Raw genomic sequence first — 20208 nt, forward strand, 5'->3', positions numbered from 1 at the left:
TACATCGAGTGAAACCTTATAACTTTAATAAGATGTAAACCGTGTCACACATATCTGCCGTTGCTCAGCAACCCTGCAGTAATGGCCAAAACAAAGCCTCCCCGTGCAGAGGGAACACTAAATCCTATTGTGGGATAATTCTGCTAGGCCAGAGCTGTTATCTCCCCTGCTTGCCCCTCTGGCTGGGGTGCGAGCCCCTGCTCAGTCCCTTCCTTGCCTCACTTCTGGGGAGATGCTTCAGGCTGGGTTTTCGGGACACTGTGCTGTGCTGGATGGCAGGAGCAGAGGTTTCCTTTGGATGAGATGTTCCTAAGGGTATGTCCTTGTCTGGTTCACCCCCAGGTGGCTTCCCCGGGTCACCTCGGCTGCTCGTGAGGAGTTTCACCCACGCTGAGCTACCCTTATAGAAACAGTATGGCTTATTGTTAATAATGTAAAGAATATCGATGACGCTTAGAGAAATGACCGCTGATTTTACCCAGGGCACCTTAGGCAATTTTAAATTTATTTTAAAATTTTATTTTAAATTTCCCCCATCCTTTCCTCCTCCCTCTCCTCCTGCCGTTTCATTTTCTTCCCTCCCTTCATCCCGCTGACCTGCGTGGCCAAGCTCGCTTCCCAGTGCCCCGTGAGGGCAGCGGTGACTTCTGAGGGCATGAGGCTGTCCTCAGCCCTGCGGTGAGTGGCCGCAATGAGCTCAGCTAAATCCATGCATGTTGCGGTTTTATTGGGATGTAGCTCACGTTTCATGGCAGGGAAGCACCTGCAGCAGGGTGTCAAAACAGCCCAGCTGCTGCCTCGCTGTGCCTTGGGCTGGATCTGCCTTGGGAAGATGTCTGCACATCTCCGGGTGCTGCAGAAACCTTCTCAAGGGATGGGGGGATTGATTCTGAGCATTGCGTTTGTGGTTGCTTTAATATCTATAGTAACCCAAGGGTGGTGAGATAGGGCATGCAAGTGATGGAGCAAAAGGAGGAGAGTGCTTATGAGTAGTGCTGAGCTTGAGGAGTCCCATAACAAGGTTTCAGTCCCTGCTGATCAGGTATGCATGGGAATGGTTGCGCTGATCACCACGATGGGAGGCAGCAGCTCCAGCCCTCACGTTTCAGTGGGAGCACAGCACATGGCAGGGCATTGCACCAGAAGGACTCCCTGTGCCCGCAGGGCTGGGCATTATCCAGTTGCTGGATCCCCCTGGCTTTCCAGCCACTGCCCACTCCTCCCGCAGCGTGATGGACGTGTTTGCCATCCATCAGGCTGCTCAGCAGGTGTGCTGAGCTGTGCCTCCCCAGGGTGGGGGGCTGGGGTCCTGCTGGTTAAATAATGGCAAAGCAATGGTGAGTGCTGTGGGGGAGCAGTATTTTAGGTAGGGCACTCAAATTTGCTCACTGTTGGCATGGCTGCTGCAACTGGCGTTGGTGCTGAACTACCCATTTGTACCCACGGGACAGTCTCAGCCATGTGGTACCCCAACCACTGGGGTTGTCCTCTGGCTGTGGTCAATGGAAATGCTCCATGGGCAGAAGCAAGTCCTCAGTTTCTCCAGCGCCCGTTTTTTTGCTATTCCCTGCAGGTGGAGGCAGAGGAGCACCAGGACGTGGTGGTCTATGACCAGAGCACGCGGGACGTGACCGGCTTGGCTGCCGACAGCTTCCTCTCCATCCTCCTGGGCAAGCTGGACAGCTGTTTCCACAGCGTCTCCATCCTCACAGGTAGGAGCAGAGCGGCTCGAGGGCAGGCCGTGGTGACGATGATGGTGGTGGTGATGGTGATGATGATTATGGTGGTGATGGTGGTGCTGCTGGCACCAGCAGCGTTGTAGGGTGGTGGGCCCCATGGTGCATCCAGACTACATGTATTTCCCACCGCTGTCTGGGGCTCTGGGTTACCGTTTCACTTGGTGCTTGTGCAATTATTCTGGATTTACGGTGTTGTGGCCATGCATCATGTGTGATGAGCACATCACCTTGAAGGGAAAGTGAAAGCTGCTTTTAATTCCCAGCAGCTGGGCCGGCTGCCTGGCTGACTGTCCACCTCCCAGCTTCAAACTGGAGTCGTGATGGAGAGAGCAGAGAAATAATGGGAATAAAGCACCCAGGTCTGACAGGGTGAGGGTTTCAAAAGCAAGCAAGGGCTACATGAAGTCAATATAAAGAGAACTAGCATGGAGCTCTGCTGAGGCCACTGCTTGGGGAAGATGCTGTGAGCTTGCCCAAGGTCTTTGTGGCATAACCAAGGGCACAGCTTGGTGCACGATGCCGAAAAGGTGAAGGTAGATTGGGTCACTGAGACGGGTCAGAAAGCAGCCATTGCAGCGGACCTGAAAAAAACCCACACTCTGGTGTCTTGTTAGGATGGTGTCACCATCACTGCCACCAGCGCCCAGCCCATGCAAGCAAACAAGCATCCTCATTTTTTGGCTACTGTCTCCATCCTCCCCAGCTACTGCACCAAAAACCCCCAGGCAGGAGCACGTCTGCCTGCACGAGGTGCTAGGTGATGTTTTAAAGCCCCCAATTAAAACCTGTTAACAGGTTTCTCAGCCCTTCCCTTCCACCCTGCCTTTCCCCTGCAGAAGTCCTCAAAGAGCCGTGTTCCCGACTGGTAATTGCTGAGGTTTTGGCAAAGCCTCCCCAGCTCCTTGTGCCACGGCGTCGCGAGCTGCGCGGCCCGGAGCCTGCTAATGGGGAACGCAGGCTGCTAATGCGTGGAGAGAAAAAAAAAAAAAAGGGAACTGAAATGTAGCACACTGGGTCATGGCTGCTGAGTTTTATATGGAAATCATGACTCAAAAACACTGCTGAAAGCATCCAGAGGGAGGCTGGGCGCGCTTTCTGACACACGCAGTTTCCTCCTTCCTGTAATGTGGGCAGCAGCCGGGTTATTTTTGACCTGGGTTTGCGGCGCTTGGGAGGTCTGAGGAGAGGATGTGTACACGGGGCTGGATCCCGACCCCTTGCCAGGACCCTCCCTGCCTCGTGAGCACGGTGCGCCAGCCTGGGAGGGTTTGCAAGGACACCAGCACCCCACCAGGGCATCAGGTCCAACCTCAACCTGACCCATCCTGGCCCACGCACCTCATCCTGCCCAGGTTGCTCCCAGTGCCACCCTTTCTGCCCCATTCCCTCCATGGCATCAGGTGTGATGTACGTGCACATGGAGGAACCCAGAAACCTCTCCATTGCTCTGGGTCCAACGCAAGCGGACTATGTATTTATGTGCTAACGAGCTGATCTCTGTCCCTCACTTCATGCTGTGGTTTTAGACCATTGGTGCAAATTTTGATGCTAAAAATCAACCTTAAGTTTGGCTTCGCTTCTTTTCCACATATAGATATTAGATCTGCTACCTACAAGCCTTCATTACCCCCACAGAGGGGGTTCCCACTGCTAAAAGCTGCTGGGAATTGACTCCTGAGCATCCCCAGACCAGTGTGCCCAGCCCAATCAGTCTCAAAACTGAGCCATTCAGGTCCCCATCTCACATCATCCCCAGCAGGGTCAGGACCTAGGAGTCCCAACAAGCCTGCTTTCGGCGCATCATTTTTCATTTTCCATGCCTCAGTGTCCCCAAACTTCATGCTTGGCCCTTCTTGCTCATTTTCACATCGTTTTTCAGATGGACCTGCCTGAGAGCAGCTGGTGGAGGCTGGAGGCCGGAGCCTGGGTTGCTGGGGGTGGCAGGAGCGAGGGCAGGGGCTCCTCAAGGGTTAACAACCCCAGAGCAGCAATTCCAGCAGGGCTCGGAAGGAGGAATCTGAGTCAATTATTCCCAGTCTTGCAAATCATCATCATCTCTCCCCCCCCTTACATTTTTTTTTTTAATTGTGTAAGTATAAATAGTGCTGCTTGCTGCCCTCCATCCGTGGGAGCAGAAAGCCTGTTGATTTATATGGTTTTCCTGACATCACATGAAGTGGTGGAAAACTGAATGGAGCCAACATTTTTCCTGCATTACGTAATGCCCCCTCCCTCCCTCCAGCCCAGCTTTGCTATTCCTTCAGGAGCCTGACTGTTCTTTAACCTTTGTTTATTTCAGCACAAACCCTTGGCTTTTTGTTTTTTTTTTTTTTGCTTTTTTTTTTGCTTTGCTTTTTTTTTTTTTTTCCCCCCTTTGCGAGCTCCCGCTTTGTTTTTATTAACAGCCATTATCTGTTTATGAAGCGGCAGCAGTCTGGCTCCATCGGCCGCTGATGGCTCCAGCGATGCCAGCTCTTGTGCTGGAGCCCGGCCAGAGCCGCGGCGCGGTGCTGAGCTGCCGGGTGCTGAGCATCCCCGGCTCCTCGCTGAATGGCAGCGAGCGGAGCCAAATCTCCCTGGCCTCCTCCGCAGCCGAGCAAAGCGGTGGGCGAGGGATGCTCCTCGGGATGATGCTGGGACCAAGCAGGGCTCTGGGGATGGCGGTGCTTTTTGCTGCACCGCTTAGCTGTGTGTGGCCACTGGTCCCAGTATGGAGCAAGGAGGAAACCGGTGGGGAGCCCTCGGAGGCTCACCTGGAGGGTGGGGGCAGTGCTGGTCCCACCGCATGGCGCAGGCTCTCTCTGGTCCAGGTTTATCCGTGCTTTATCCGACCTGAAACAGGCCCCTCGCTTGCTTTCCGAGCTCCAGTCATGAGCTTTTCATCTGGCTCGGGAGCGCGTGTGAGATCATCTTCAGCCCCCCGCCCCCCTCGCCGTTTGTACCAATTCTTCAAGGAATGTTTAAATTTTCCAGCCCTGTTCTTTCTAAATTTGGAGCGGCTGTTTACTCCCAGGATTCGGAAAGAATGTAACAATATCATCAGTGAGAAATCCCTCCCAGCCCTCCCCTCTCCATCCTCCTCCCGCCAGGCTCCTTGGCCATGCTGGCCCTGGCCCAGGTCTTCTCCAGCCCAGCAGTGCCGTGGCCAGGAACAGCGATGGCGTTTGGTTTCAACCTGTTGGTCTTCCCTGCTGGAGGAGGTCTCTTGAGGAACCTCTCCAGTGGAGCTAAAAGCTGGCAATGGGTGTCCAGTTTTTGCCCAAGGTTGGGGAGATGGCTCAACCGGGAGAAGCAGTTGGAAATTGGAAATTTTGGTGTCGGGGGGCAGTGGAGTTCGGAGCACGATGGGATGAGTTATATTGGAAACTCCATCTGGTTTTTGATGAGGTCCCTCCTCTTCCTATGGGGTAAGCCCTGCCCTCCCCAGGGAGCTGGGGAGCAGAGAGGAGAGAAGGCTCACTCCCATCATCATCATCATCATCATCATCATCATCATCATCATCATCATCATCATCATCATCATCAAGACTGAAGGGCGATAGTGGCCACAGAGTTGTAACCATTCAGTGGGCTTGATCTGGAGGGGGCTGATCTCATTCGCAAGCCTGGGGCAGTTATTTAGGAGACTTGAGAATCGGGGAATTTCAAGGGAATCTTCCAAAGCCAGGTGACTTCAGAGTGGATGAAACAAGTAGTGAAAAAGAAAAGGGAATTTCCACTGCAAGAGTTGATCTGAGCTGCTCAGTACTGACTGGGCTCAGCACTGGCTGGAATTACTCTAGGAACAAGGATGTGGGGGAAGATGATTAAAAAGAAAAGAAAAACACTTTTTTTTTTTCTTTCTTTTTTTTTCTGCATAGGGACAGTCCTAAAAGGAGCTCAGAAAACATTGTCTAAAACCCAACGAAAAAAATACCCCAAACACCCATACTTTTGAGTTTAGCTCAGATGACAAAATGGGGCAGCAGCAGCTCCCTGCTGCGGGAAGTGCTTGGTTCCGTGCTAGCTGATGAATTTGGTCCTTGGGCTCCAGCAGAGCCTCTGCGGGGTACACAGGCCTGAGGATGCTCGTGGAGGTGAAGTGGGAAGCTGTCTGTAACTGCCCAGATATTCAGAGGGATGCATGGAGAGTGTGGTCCGTGGGGGACCGTGGTGGCCAGGGCAGGACAGGGATGCTGCGGTGCTGGCTGCCTTTGGGATGCTGCCACACTGCACTCTCGCCCTCCAGGCCCATCCCGGCAGGTACCGGTGTCCAGCCCTGGCCATCCAGCCCAGATGTGGCCCTGCATCCCTGCAGAGGGGCGAGGTGGCCTCTTCCCACCCCTCCACTATGGCCAGGAGATGTCTGCAAGGGTTTTGGCCCCAGAGGGACCAGCAGCTGCATCCCTGGGAGGGGTTAAGCTAGGTCACGTATGTGTGAGCTGATTGTATTCCAGACCTATGCTCTAAACCTCCCTGTTTAGCAACGCTGTCGTCAGACAACTTGTTTTCCCGATTCTATAATTACCCCGTGGAGCTTCCCTTCCCCCTCCCCGGCCGCGTTTTTAACAATTGGACCCAGAAAAGGCGAGCAAAATGGCACACGGGGATGGGGCAAAGGGAGGAGATGAGGGCCGTGGAAGAGCAGCCTGCCCGTTGCCAAGGCTTCAAAAGTCATCGTGTAATTTCATTTCCCATTTCTGGAAAGCAGGAGGGAGGGAGGAAGGAAACTTCCCCAGGAGGAGATCGCAATGGGCAGGAACCCATGCCCAGTTATGATTTCCTTCCTTTGGAGAAACCTGCCTCCCCTTTTCCTGAGGCCCTGACATCCCACGTGTGAAGGCCGGCGACCACGATTCTGGCAACGTTCTGGTGCAGGGTGGGGAGAGGAAACGCTGGCCACTGCCCAGGAGACCATAGGCAGGAGGGAACGGGGAGGAGCGCGCTGCCTGGGGAAAGGTGGCTGCAGGTAGCATCTCCGCTTGGTTGACCACCTCCTCCTGGAGGTGCCATGCCCAGCTTCCTGGTTGGGGCTGCCAGCAGCTCTGTGCAGAAAACTGGGTCCAAACACAACCTGAAGGCATCTGTCCGTACCAAAATAACTTGTGCCTTGGGCTTCTGCAAGCCTGAGTGAGTCAGTCCCCACCAGAGGCAACCAGAGGGGAGCAAGGGAAGGCAGACACATGCCTGTGGGCTGCTGGGGGGTCAGGTTGAGGATGGCACTCCCAATGTCACCAGCTGCTTCCTGCATCACCGCCCCCCGTGTGGTCTGCTGAAGGTTTCCACCCCAGAAGAGCTCCAAAAGCAATGGGTCACAGCCAAACTGCCCACCAGCATGGAGGTGCCAGTGGAGATGGCAATGGAGTTGGCAATGGAGATAGTGATGGTGATGTAAATAGTGGTGGGGATGGCAATGGAGTTGGTGATAGAGATGATGATGGAAATGGTGATGGAGATGGCAATGGAGTTGGCTTTGGAGATGGCGATGGAGTTGGCTATGGAGTTGGCTATGGAGATGATGGTGGAGATGGTGATAGAGTTGGTTATGGAGATGGTGATGGCAGTGGTGGCAGAAATGTCTCCACTGCTGTGGCCCAGCAGTAGCAAAGGCATCTCCAGCACCGTCAGCCGTCCATGCTGCCCACCAGCATCTCACATTGCCCTCTGCATCCTCCACTGCGAGGACAGGGGTGGCAAACACGGGGCCACCACCGAGAGCGGTGGTACCCTGCACACCCAGGGGAGCTGTGGCAGGAGCCGCTCACCCAGTGTTGCTTTGGGGGGAACGCAGCTCCCCTCTCTCCCAGTCCCGCTGGAGCACGCTTTGAATTTTCCCCAACCTCTGCCCCACATCTGATAATCATCAAACCGTATTTGTTACAACAACAAGGCTCGTTAGGAGGCTGGCTCGTTAGGAGGCTGGCTCCGCGCGGGGTGGGAAGGCGGGCGGGGGGGAGGGGAGAGCTCTTAGTTAATGCCGATGACCTCATCTCATGTGATGTCATTCAAAGGAAAAACACTGAAGTCACTCACATATGGCTCAGCCTGGGCTTTTTCAGCCCGTAAAGCTGCAGATTTTCAAAGGCACAATGCGTGCCCCCCCGCCTCCTCCGCTTACTATAATCCTGAATGATTTTCTGGAGGCCTGGGCTCAGACCCATAAACTTGCAAGGAGCAGCGTGGAGACGTATTAAGGGGTCCCACAGGTGGAAAAAGGGGGTGTAAGTAATTCTCCCCCGTGTACACATGCAGAGCAGAGCACTCGCCAGCCCTCACCTGCTTCTGAAGTTGCTGTGCAGGGACAGACCCCAGTGCAATTGGGGAAGGCCATTCATAAATGCCTTCTCTTGCACTTTTGGTTGGGAGGATGCATCTCCTCCAACCCATGCTCTTGCTCCTCCAGGACCAGGCAGATAAGTCTGGGTGGGATGGAGCCATGAGCATCCCGTGGCAAGAACCTTTCCCCTGCAGTTGTTGAGGCTCATGGGTCTCCGGCTGTGTGAGACCATTCCAGGACTGGTGTCCGCCATGGGTGCCACTCTTGGTGGAGACGCCACCAAGGTCTGAGGATAGGGGTGAGCTGACGGTCAGGTCCCAGGCTGTGTACACCGGAGAAGTAGTTTTAACCTTTCTGCCTCAGTTTCCCCCTTGGTATGGAGGTGGGAGCATTTCCCTTCCTTGTGCTGGGGCTCAGAGCTGACCACCCCCATGGGACCACATTGTGCCCGCAGCACGGGGAAGGGCACAGCCATGGGGTGCCCATCACCTGTGGGGTCCCGCAGGGATGCTGAGGGGCAGCACAGCCACCCCGCTGGCACATCGCTTTTGTCACCAGCCCCAGCGCTTCCTCCCTCCAACCCCCTGTCCCCAAATTAACCCGTCAGGACCGAATCCAGCAGGACGCACGGGTCCTCCTGCAGCAGCTGGGGGTGGGAGGGGGGGGGGAAGCGTGGTCGCATCCTGCCGCTCTCCATCAGCCTTTCCACTGGCCAGGGCGGGAGGGAAAAGAGCTGTTGTGCCTTTAAGCAGCGAGCAAAGCATATGTCAGGCGCGCAGCCCCTGAGTTATCCTGCGTGTCTGTGTGCTGAGTAAGGAATGCGGTTGCATGCCTGACCCGTTAGCTATGAGCCGCCGTGGTGGATGGATCAGCAGGGCTGCTGCTCATGTGCTGAGCTCATTCAGGCTGGAGCGGGAGCCGCACGCGCAGGGAGCCAGCGCAGAGCAGGCAGGGGAAGGGGCAAAGCCGTCCCCCCCCCAGCCCCGCTCCTATCTTTTTAGTTTTTTGGGTTTTTTTTTTGTGATTTTTTTTTTTTTAATTTTTCCTTGAAAGCTGGCGCAGGGGGAGGCTTTCGGTGCTTTGCTGCGGGGGCTGCTTTTTTGGCGAGGTGGCTTCGGGGTTTTTTTTGCCCGCCAGCTGTTGTTTTGCTAGGGCGAGAGGTGCCCCCGCGAGCCGCAGCCCAGCTGCCTGGATGCCTGTGGACGTAATGCTCGCCCCGGCCGAGGACCAGTTCTGGACAGACATGCACGAGGGGCAGATGAAGCTGAAAATAAGGGTGCGGAGGATGAAGGAGAGCAGGGACATGCGAGGTTTGTCAGCCGGCCGGCTCCTTTCCTTCCGATGGGGACGGAGGGGGAAGAGGGGGGACACGCAGCCTGTCCCCGCTTCGCCCGGGGGATGGAGAGCGGCTGACGGGGAGCGGAGCGCGATGGCTGCCCATACAAAGAGAGCAGGCGGCCGGCGAGCAGGGACATGGAGGCGATCAGCGAGCGTTTGGAGGGGGCGAGAGCACGCACGTCCAGCCACGGGCGATGGGCAGGAGCCATTTGGGAGGCAGCTGGAGGCGAGCAGGATGCGGGCGCCGCGTCCGGGCACTGCGCGGTGCTGCTCCGTGGGCACCGGGGCAGGCTCTGTCCTGTGGCACCTCCTCGGCAGGGCTCGCCGAGGGTGCCGCATCCTCATCCCCGGAGGAGAGCACCGACGCGAGGGGAGCGCGCGGGGACGAGGATGGGCGAGGGCAGAGAGGTGTGCGAGGAGCGATTGAACAAAACGGCGCTGCGGCGCTGCAGCTGCCCGGCGGAGCCATTTCGCTTCACTAGCGCGATTGCTGCATGCCCGGCTGCAGAGGGACTGCGTTCAGACACGGGCTCGGCGGCGTTTTGCAGTGCCAGGGTGAAGGGCAAGCGGAGGAAGGAGATATTAAGTGGAGCAGCTTAAAAACACGCCGAGCCTGGGATGACCCAGATTGCCGAATGGTTGAATCAAGAAACTTCCCCTCCATCACCACTTAAAATGGGAGCCTGCTAAAAGTGCCTGACAGGTTTTTGTGGCACGAACCACATAACCCAGTGATGGTGTCATTAGTAATAAGTCACTCCTGGAAATGACACATTTTCCTTTACTTAGAACGAGTAAGGCTGGTCCAAAGCAGACACAGTCACCAGAGGAAAATCAAGCCCAGCAGCTCTGGGAGCGTGTCTGTGTTTGTGTGGGTGGAGGGCTTCCTTTCTGCCATTTTTCCTTTTTTTTAAGGAAGTTCTCTGCTCGTTTGGGAGCAGGGAGAGGGACAGGCAGCGGGAGCAGGCAGGGTGGGGGTCTGGGACCGGTCCGTGAGGTCACCCCAAAGCTGCTGGGGGTGACGCTTTGGGAAATGGGGAATTCACGTGAATCAGGAGCAGGGCTGATTCATCAGCTCTCTCATCCCGACCGCTTGGGGAAAAAAAATAAAAAGGAAAAAGAAAGAAGGAGCTGGCAGTGGGGGTGATGAAATTCAGTGCCAAATGAAGGGAGGGTGAAAGCAGAGCCCGGGCACAAAGGCTGAGCAGGATGGAGAGGGGGAAGCAGGGGGATGCGGTGTGAGCAGGGAGATGGATGAGCAGGGGATGGAATGAGCATTGCATGGAGATGGGTGGGAGCAGAAAAAGCTGGAGAGGGCCCTTGCACATGGCTAGCTGGGGTAGACCTAGAGGGACGTTGCAGGATTTGGCTTAGCAGTGATTAGTGCAAAAAGCCTGCTTTGCACTGATGGAGGGTGTAACAGGGAGGCAGTTTATCCCTTGCTGCAGCCAGGAGAGCATCAGCCAGGAGAGGGCGAGTTGGCCAGGCTGCAGCACAGCGAGATTTCACCCGGTGGGACTGCACCGGGCATTGTCAGTGGGGAAAACAGCACGGGGACGGCAGGGGGAAAACTCAGCATTTCCTAAGCATCGGGAAGCTCTGAGAAACCCCAGGAGCTTCCTGGAGTGCGGTGAGTAAGGGTGACAGTAAGCAGCGTTGCATCACACCGCCGGCGTGAGCAGGCTCCCACCCAGCACGAGAGGCAGGGAGCCGGCGTTTTGCAGAGAGGGATTTTCCCAGCAGCTCTGGGGATGACGTGTGCCGTGCCTGGCCCCGCCACCACCCTTCCTTCCATTTAACCTGCCGCCAAGATGCCGGGCACAACACGGTCAAGGGCCAAGGTTTTACATCCCCCCCCCCAGCCCTCATCATCCCCTGCCATGCCTCGGTCCAGCGTTAATGCATCATTTCAGGCACACATCCTCGCCTTCGGGAGCAGTCACAGCAGCTGAACAAAAAACACAGAGGAGGGCAGCCACCTCCGTGTCGCTCCAGAAATCCTTAATGCCCCCAGCTCTTGGAAACCCTCTCTCAAAGCCCCCTGCCCACCTCTGGGGCTGCTCAGCAGCTCAGCAGCCCGGCTGCCGAGCCGGCACAGCCGGGGGGGAGCCAGCGCCGCTGGAGCAGCCGAGACGCGTGCTGGCTCGCGTGCCCGCTGCCCCTCGCCACGTGCCGCCCTGGCAGCCGCTGCCAGCCACCGCAGGCATCTTAATGAGAGCCGGGCAGAGGCCAGCCTCTCTCAGCCTCCTCTCGGGAGGTTTAAGGGGGACAAGCTGGTGGGGGGGAGGCTCCAGCACGGGGACAACAGCATCCCCGGGCTTGCTGGGCTTTTATCTGGCAGGCTCTTGGGGCTGTGCCAGGCTGCTGAGAAAGCTCCAGCACCTGCCCGGGAAGCCCTGTGCAGCTTCTTAACGCCCGTTGCGGGAGCAAGGAGGGTGGGCTATAAAGCCCCTCTTTAATGGGGTTTGCGGCTCTGGCTGTGCCTGCTTCCCTCCTCCGTGCTGATGAAGGCTGGTGGCACAGCGGGGTGGCATGTTACCTCTCCCCCTTCCTTATGGGCAGCCTTCGGGCTGGCCGTGCACACAGGAGGCTGGTGGCAAGGACAGGTCCCAGCAGCTCGGTGTGGCACTGCACATACAGAGCTTGCTCCCTGAGGGGTATTGAGGAGACTCGTGGGGCTGGGGACACTCCATGGGGCTGGGGACCTGCAGGTGAGGGGCAATGTCTGTGGCATTGCCCATAACATGAGCTGAATGTCCCCAGAGACCACCAGAAGGTGACAGCCAAGGCAGTGGAGGGGTCCCCGGTGCCTCTCCCACCTTCTGATCGCCTTCCATGTCCCAGGCAGGTCCCCAACAAACCCATTTTCATCACTGACGTGCTCTGGGGGGAGCTTGGTGAAGAGGAGGATGGAACTGGGAAGACGTTTTTTTTTCCCCTCTGTCACCAGGGACCACCTCATCCCCAGGGCTCTGCAGAGCAAGGCTGGGGGTAACGCTACTAAGGGCTATTTCTCCAGGGGCTTTGCTGAATGAGCCCCCAAAATCTGGGGGGTTGTTTTCATCCCCCAGCCTTCCCCAGCACCCACCTAATGCTGGTTTTTGGCTCCTTCCTTCATCTCCAGCAGGAGCATCTGCACCCAGACATCTCCCACTTGTCCTATCGTCCCCGTCCCTCACCTCCACCTGACACAGGTGACTGTAGGAGACACAGAAATGCCAAGTTTTGCCATGAAAACACTGTTTTTTGGTGGGAATGATTTTGATAGCCCTGAGGACCCACCAGCAGACTGTGTGTCCATGCTGCACTGGGAGCAGCTCCTCACCAGCAAGCCAGGCTGGAGGGGAGCATCAGGAAGGTACCAAAGACCCTTAAGCACCCACTTCACCTCTAGAAATCCTTCCTGAGCCTAATTCCCAATGTGTCCAGAGAAAGGAAGACCGCTGGGCACTGCTGTCTCTTAACAAAGCTGTGGCCCAGAGTATGGAGGGGAAAGCCCAGGTATCGGTGGGAGCCCTGCCAGGGACACTCACCGCCTTTGGGATTGTTTGGGAGAGCTGCTTCGCTTTCTAAAAATGCAAGGCATGCTGGAGCAGCCAGCGCGGGTGGGGTGAGCGCCGCGGCGAGGTCAGACCAGCGGCGGGTGCCCGACTCTAGGGTTTCCCCCACGCAGCTGGTGGTGAGCATGGGGGAAATGAGGACAGGAGGGACAGGGGCACAGCCCAGGGACGTTTGCTCGGGGCCAGTGAGCCCCCTGTGCTCCTGGTGGTGCTTCCCCGGGCAGAGGCGGGTGAGGGGGAGACGGCGACGCCGGCGAGCAGCAGCATGTCCTGGCCTGCTGCAGCTATGAGGTCACCCCGCTTCTGGCTTTGGAAGAGGGATTTGAAGCTGTAGGCAGCCCCAGGCGGCTCTTGATGGGTATGAACGAGGGCGAGAGGCTGGGGAACAGAGGAGGCACTGCTCACAGGCTGTACGTGCACCCCACTCCCCATGAGCACATTGGATTTCTTTGCCAAACCCTCCACGTTGTTGCACGCAAGTCAAACATGCATCCCATTAGACCCCTTCCCCACCATGCAAACCTTTCTGCCCCCGCTTCCCCATCCTGTGGTCTGCCCCAACAGCCCCACGTGTGGCAGCTCAAGCTGGGGGTGGCACCCAAATGTGCGTGGGGTGGTGATTTATGCTCCTTGGCCACGGGGACGCAGCACAGGGGCGAGCAGTAACCAGAGCTGCGCTGCACCTGCGCTGGGCCTCCTTCCTTCGCTCTGATTTAATGCCCCAGTTGAGAGGTGATGTCATTTCGGAGGGAGCCAGGGAAAAGGAAGTGCTGGAGAAGATGATAAGGTGCTTTAACTCTTCGCCGCCTGGCTGGGCCAGGTTTGGATGCTGCGGCTGGTGTTAGGCACCAGGAAGACTTAAGCAAAGGAGGAAAAGGTCGGTTGGAGGACACCTTCTCCTGGGGCTGATGCAGGAGATGCTCCCCTGAAGGAGGCTGTGGCTTCCAAGATGCAAAGAGATGGTGATGGAGGACAGCATAAGCATGATTTCATGTGCTGCTCTGGCTTCTCCATCACCTTCACCTCCCAAATGTGGTGGGTGGGTTGTCTGCAGGGCCAGTCATACCCTGTCCAAGCCTGGGTGCCACAGCAGCAGCCAGGGAAGTGCTCCAGGAGGGTCAGCAGAAATGCTGCAAGGGCCTGGAGAGGGTAAACTGGGTGTGCCAAGGCTCCCCTCTCTCCAAGGGGAGAGACTGAATGGAAAGGTCGTTAGTGAAGGCTTGTTAAAATGTCTTGTTCAGCTGCAGAGATGGGCAGGGATTCCTGTGGTGCTGGATCCTGAGGCTGAGACTTTCAGAAGGGTCTCACAGAGGTGTCCAGGTCCCTATAACAATTGGAGGCAGTCAAACCTCAAAGTCTTCTCTGGCTTCTGTCAAGTTGCATCTACTCACCTGCATGACAGGGAAAACTGCTGGGGAGGCTGCCTGGGCTGGTACCACCCAGGTGCTCTCCATTGCACCAAGCTGCCACCCACTGCTTGGTGCAGTATATTGGGTGAGGCTTGCTGTCACATTCAGTAAGGCCAGACCATGAAAAACGGCAAGGAAATCTGTTCAAGAGAAATTAAATTTCTCCCCTTCTGGCAAAACCTACGCCGCGTCCCCCTCTCCGTTTTTTCAGGCTTCCTTTTCTAATTAGCGCCGCTGTGCAGAGCAGGCCAGCATTTGGCCATTAGAAAGGCAGGAAATCTGTGAGCGGTGTCACTGCCAGATTGCGTGAGGATGATGTTCCCAGCTCGAGTGCAATGGCCTGCAGGTTCCCATGTGCTGGTCTGCTCAGAAGTCCCAGGCTTGGGCTTGCTCAGTGCGAGCTCACCAAGTCATCCTGCCCCGGTGGGTTTTGCTATCCAAAAGTGATCCTCATTGTCCTCAAGGACTTTCTGTCCTTGTCATTTAAATGAAGTCGTGAGGAGCAGGAGGCGGTGCAAGACAGCCTTAAGTTGCACCAGGGGAGGTTTTGATGGGGCATGAGGAAGAAATTCTTCATGGAGAGGGTGGCCAAGCATTGGAAGGGAGTGCCTAGCAAAGTGATGGAGTCCCCAGGGTAATGATGGTTGTTGGCTTTTTGCTCTGCAAAGCTCTGCTCTCATTGTCGGGGATTATCACCATTTCGTCCCCAGCCCTCTGGGTGCAGGTCCCGATGGTCCCAGCCTGGCTGCTGTGAGCTCAATGTCCCTGTTTTCTCTGCAGGAGGCTTTGCCACCTTCTCATCCTGCTTCCCGGGGCTCTGCGAGGGGAAGCCTGCTGCCATCCTGCCGATGAGCATCTCCCAGCCGTGCTTGCCTGTGGCCAACGTCGGCCCCACACGCATCCTGCCACATCTCTACCTGGGCTCCCAGAAGGACGTCCTGAACAAGGTACAGGCCCCCTGAGGGGACACATCTGGGAGAGGGCTCTGTTTGGCGACCCAAAAGTGGGCAACGTTTGGCTGCAGGGAGAGAGGAGAACAGAGGGATGCTGCCTTTTTAACAGTGCTGGCATGGCAGGGAAGGAATTTTGTTTAGAGGAAAAATAGTAACAGTGAGAAGAAAGGAGAAATCATAGTTAAAATGCCACTGGGCACCTACTGCAGGCAGGAGGGAGCCAGGCAGGCGTCCTCGCCCCAGGCAGGAGCAGGGAGAGGGACCGGGGCAATGGAGGGGGGTGGAAAGAGAAAGGAGGGAGAGAGAAATCATATACAGGGAGCAGAAGGAAATGAAAGAGAAAAATGCCAAGAATGTGAGCCTGGGAGCTGGGCTGGCTCCATCAAGCTGAGGTTGGGCTCTTCAGAGCCTGCTGGGGACAGCCCCACCGCAAGCTGGGGCGGGCAGGGACTGGCCACCAGAGAGCCACAGCCAAAATATCCTGAGGAGCCAATGTCAGGCAAGAAAATTGATGGTTTCCTTTCCTCCCCAACTCCTCAGAGGGTTCTGTTCATCTTTTGGAGCCGTGTTTTCTGCCAGCATGGCAGTGAGGTGGCCAGCAGATGCTCTGTCAGTAGGCAGCAGAGCAGGGTCAAGTGCAGACATTGCACACAGGCAACGCTTCTCCTCTCCAGCATGTCTCAAGGCAGAGGTCCCAGGTGGCTGCTCCAGGCACTCCCCTGATGTGTGAAAGGACTCCTTTATCCCCATATTTCTTTCCTCCTCCTGTTTAATTCCAGGTCTTCCCTGAAGTAGTGCAGGCCAGGCAGCTGGCACAGATGTTCCCCATTTTTATGTGCAACCTGCCCTTGGTTATACAGATGATGTGTGATCTGATGGGAAGGGGAAGGACAGCCATGAATTTTCTGTCAGCAACACATATGGACAAAGCTGGCTTTGTCCCAGGAGGGAAGAAACAGAGTTTGGTGTTGATGCAGCACCCCGCAAGCCAGTTCCCTGAAGGGTGGTCCATGGGTCACCACCTCCTTGCAATTTTTTATCTGATCCTCATTATCTAACATCTCCTCTGTGCCATGGCATTTTACTGAATCAGAAACAAAGGCAGTGATGATGGCCGTTGAGTGGTTGAAGCAGAAAAGTAACAGAAAACGGGTCCAGGTTCACTCCAGAGTCAGAAAGCGAGAAGAGTCAGTTCCTCCTGTGAACCAGAGAAGAGCATGTGTTCTGAGGTATCGGTGGCTAGAGCCTGAAGTCAGTGGTTTATGTGAGCCTCTTCTGAGCTGAATTCAGCACGAGTTAGTGAAGAACTGTGAACATCTAGCAAACCTGAGAACTCCCGATGTGTTTCTGTATGGATCGAGAGCAAAGAAATGGGCCAATATTGGTTAACATAGGGTGCTACTGATAACTCACCCCACTCCTCTGGTGCGGTGCCTCCTCCCTCTCTGAACTGGTTCTTTCTGAGCTTTCAGTGAGAGTTTTCATTGGTTTTCTTTCTTACATTTTCCCATTCTTCTTTTCATACTGGGGTACTCAGGCTTTCTCTTCCAGGACCCTCTTCCAGGACTCTTTGGTCATACCAGTGGGCCAAAGTAAAGATCTATTGAGTTTCAAACATGTCATCTAAATGGGCACATCCTTCTTAGCCAGTCTGTGCTGAGCATCAGCCAGGTAGCATCTATGGGCTGATGGTAGCTTCAGCTAGGCCAAGAAGCAGCAGGAGACACAGGGGAAAAATACTGGGATGGGTAACAGCAGGGAGCGTGTGGAGAGCCAGATCAGCAGCACTCTGTGGCAGCTGAACTCAGCCAATTGTTCGATCCCCTCTTTCCCACCAGGACCTGATGACGCAGAACGGGATAAGCTACGTCCTCAACGCCAGCAACTCCTGTCCCAAGCCAGACTTCATCTGTGATAGTCACTTCATGCGCATTCCTGTCAATGACAACTACTGTGAGAAGCTGCTTCCCTGGCTGGACAAATCCATTGAATTCATTGGTGAGCTTTCATTATAATGCTTACAGACCCTTCAGTTGGCCCTCAAAACCTGGACTTTTCTTCTGGCCTCCTCCACGGTCTTATTCCCCGCAACCCTTGTCCTTTCACACACGGGGGGTTGAGGGCTGGGAAGAGAGGCTAGAGCCATTTTGCTCACCTCATCAACACTTTTCTCTCCATTTCCTCTACCTTGCTCCAGACAAGGCCAAGGTGTCGAGCTGCCAGGTGATTGTGCACTGCTTGGCAGGGATCTCCCGGTCAGCCACCATTGCCATCGCCTACATCATGAAGACCATGGGTATGTCGTCAGACGATGCTTACAGGTAAGAGTTCCCTGGAGGATGGGGAGGGGTCGTGCTGGTGTGCTTCAGCCCAGGGAAGGGAAGCCATCTCTGCCCAGAAGGAGAGGGTGGGAACTCCCTGAAGTTTTGTCTTGCCTTGGCTGAGTCCTGGTGAAACCAAATGAAACCTTCCCTTCACATAGTGCATACATGGAGGAAGGTTGGGAGCAGTAAAATGAGGTGGGGAGGAGTAAAAACCCCAGAGTCTGAGCAGTGCCAGCTTTACCCTAGAGCATCCCAAGGCCCAAGGGGTAAAGGTTCCCCATAACTCCTTTCTTCGGGGGGTCTGGTAGAAGGTCCTGGATGATGCCCCAAAGAGACCAAGAGGGTAGGGGTGACCCACTGAAGGACCAAACACCAACCAGGGTTGTCTGCACTTCTCGGCAGGTTCGTTAAGGACCGCCGCCCGTCGATCTCACCCAACTTCAACTTCCTGGGCCAGCTCCTGGAGTACGAGAGGAGCCTGAAGCTCCTCAAGGCCCTGAAAGCCCAGGGCGACCGGGGAGAGGGAGAGGCCCCGCAGGACCCAGCCGAGGTGTCCGAGGGCGGCAGGCACCCCGCACCGTCTACCTCAGAGAAGGTCGAGGAGGCACCGAGAAGCACAACCTCCGCACCCCCCCCCAGCGACCCCGAGAGGCAAGGTGGGCCTCCCAAGATCTTGTCGCCCACGGCGCTGCAGCAGGGACTCAATGGCTTGCACCTCTCCTCGGAGCGCATCCAGGACACCAACCGCCTGAAACGCTCCTTCTCCCTGGACATCAAATCCGCCTACTCCCCCGGCCTGCGGCAGGACCCCCCAGGTCCCCCCAGCACCGGGGAAGCCCCCAAACTCTGCAAGCTGGACAGCCCCTCGGGGCCAAATGGCCAGTTCTCCCCGGTGCCCGACAGCCCCGACCGACCCAGCGGTCCCGACCTCCTGCTGGAGGCCAAGGTGAGGCAGCGGCGCAAACACCGGCACGCGGCGGGCTCGCCAGCCCATGGGCTCAGCCTCAACGTCGGCACAGCCCGCAAGAGTCCCGGGACGGAGGAGAGCCTCCAGCAGCCGCCGAGGCTCAGCCTTCCTGGCCCACCACCATCCTCCAACGGCTCCTGGGGGGGCGTCCACCTGGAGTCCCCCAGCACCCCGTCCTCCGAAGGAGGCTGGTACTTCGGCACGGACTCAGCTGGCGGTGGCAGTGGTGGTGGCGGCGGTAGCACCAGTGGTGGGACGTTGTTCACCGGCGCCAGCCCGTACCCCCCGTTCGGGTGCAACGGGGTGCCGGGGAGCTGCGAGATCAGACTGAGGGACAAGCAGCGGGCAGAGGCGCGGGACGGGAGGCACAGCTGGCACGAGGAGGCTGGCGCCGAGAAGCAGTTCAAGAGGAGGAGCTGCCAGATGGAGTTCGAGGAGACCATGTCCGAGGGCAGGTCCCGGGAAGAGCTGGGCAAAATAGGCAAACAGTCGAGCTTTTCGGGCAGCATGGAGATCATCGAGGTGTCCTGACACCCATCGCGGGCGCTTGGAGAGCAACTGGGGGGGGGGATATTTAAGATGGGGAGAGACGTGGGGAGGGCGGGTGGGGAGTATTTATACCCGTGTGCGCATTTTCGGGAGCGCACATGCCAAAACGAAAGCAAAGAGGAATGAATCCACAGTCAGGAAACATCATGGTGAATGCTTAGTGTCCCCCCCATTCCCATCCTGGTCCCTCTCTCCTACCCCAGCCCTTGGGTACATCACCCTGGGCTTTTGCACATGGAGCGGTGACAGGAGAGCAGCCCTCAGAGCCCCGTGCTCAAATTTGGGGTGTAAAATTCAAGAGGGAAGGGGCAGGAATTACAATTTGGGGTCGGGAGGATGAGCAGAGCCTGCTCCTGACTTGGACGGGGGGGACATGGTCCCATGGGGACGGGGCACAGCACCGCTCCGTCAAGGTGGGGAAGGGGCATCCCAGCCACCCCCTCCCTGCACCCCGGTGCACTAAGCATGCGCCCCCGTGTTTCTCTGGCTGAGTATCCTAAAGATGCTGCACTAGAGCAGCCCTATACATATATAAATATATATTATATATAATATAAAGAACACACACACACACACAAAGAAAAAAAAAGGTAAATGGTTTTACTGCGATTTTTATTGAGACGTAAATAATATTTCAATTTTTTGTTTTGTTTTTAATTTATTGAAGCTGTTTCATTCTGGCAATGATTTGCAGACAATGTGGGGCGGTACTTTCAGCTCTATTTTTACTGTGTATGGTATTTAAATCTGAAATACGAGTTTCTAAGCAATATCTGAGGCCTGTGGCTCCTTCTATAGCTCATGTCGACGACAAAGATTTTCCCCCATTCCCTCCGGGTGCAGCGAAAAGGGGACAGAAAACTCTTCGGAGCACTTTTTCTAGAAACGAACAAGTGAACAAGCAAGATGTAAAATCTTCTTGCAACACAAACTGAGCCAGAAAACTTCCCTTTCTGGAAGCTGCTGCCGCTTCTTCCCCTTTTCTTAGTCCCTGTTTACTTCTCCTCATCCCCGTCCTGGCCATCGTTCCCATCCCAGACATCATTCCCATCCCGACCATCATCCCCATCCCAGCCATCGACCCCATCCTTCCCTCCCCTGGGCTGCCCTTCC

The 20208-nt window shown here is 56.1% G+C and overlaps 1 protein-coding gene across 3 annotated transcripts in view; it reads left to right on the top strand.

The window, feature by feature from the left end:
* The window catches only part of DUSP8 (dual specificity phosphatase 8), a 35974-nt gene extending 16107 nt beyond the window's left edge, over positions 1-19867 (top strand). For 2 of the 3 annotated variants that reach the window (XM_082760649.1, XM_082760650.1), the window contains 5 exons: positions 1574-1712; positions 15083-15249; positions 17094-17253; positions 17453-17576; positions 17982-19867. In XM_082760649.1, the coding sequence (XP_082616775.1) occupies positions 1574-1712; positions 15083-15249; positions 17094-17253; positions 17453-17576; positions 17982-19077 (1686 nt within the window). In that variant the 3' untranslated portion in view covers positions 19078-19867. Of the gene's footprint in view, positions 1-1573; positions 1713-8787; positions 9306-15082; positions 15250-17093; positions 17254-17452; positions 17577-17981 lie in introns of those variants that run through there. The other variant, XM_082760651.1, reaches the window with a different exon arrangement.
* The last annotated feature ends 341 nt before the right edge of the window (positions 19868-20208 follow it).

Source organism: Aythya marila, assembly GCF_965140915.1.
Source record: "Aythya marila genome assembly, chromosome: 5".
NCBI classification, from domain to species: Eukaryota; Metazoa; Chordata; class Aves; order Anseriformes; family Anatidae; genus Aythya; species Aythya marila.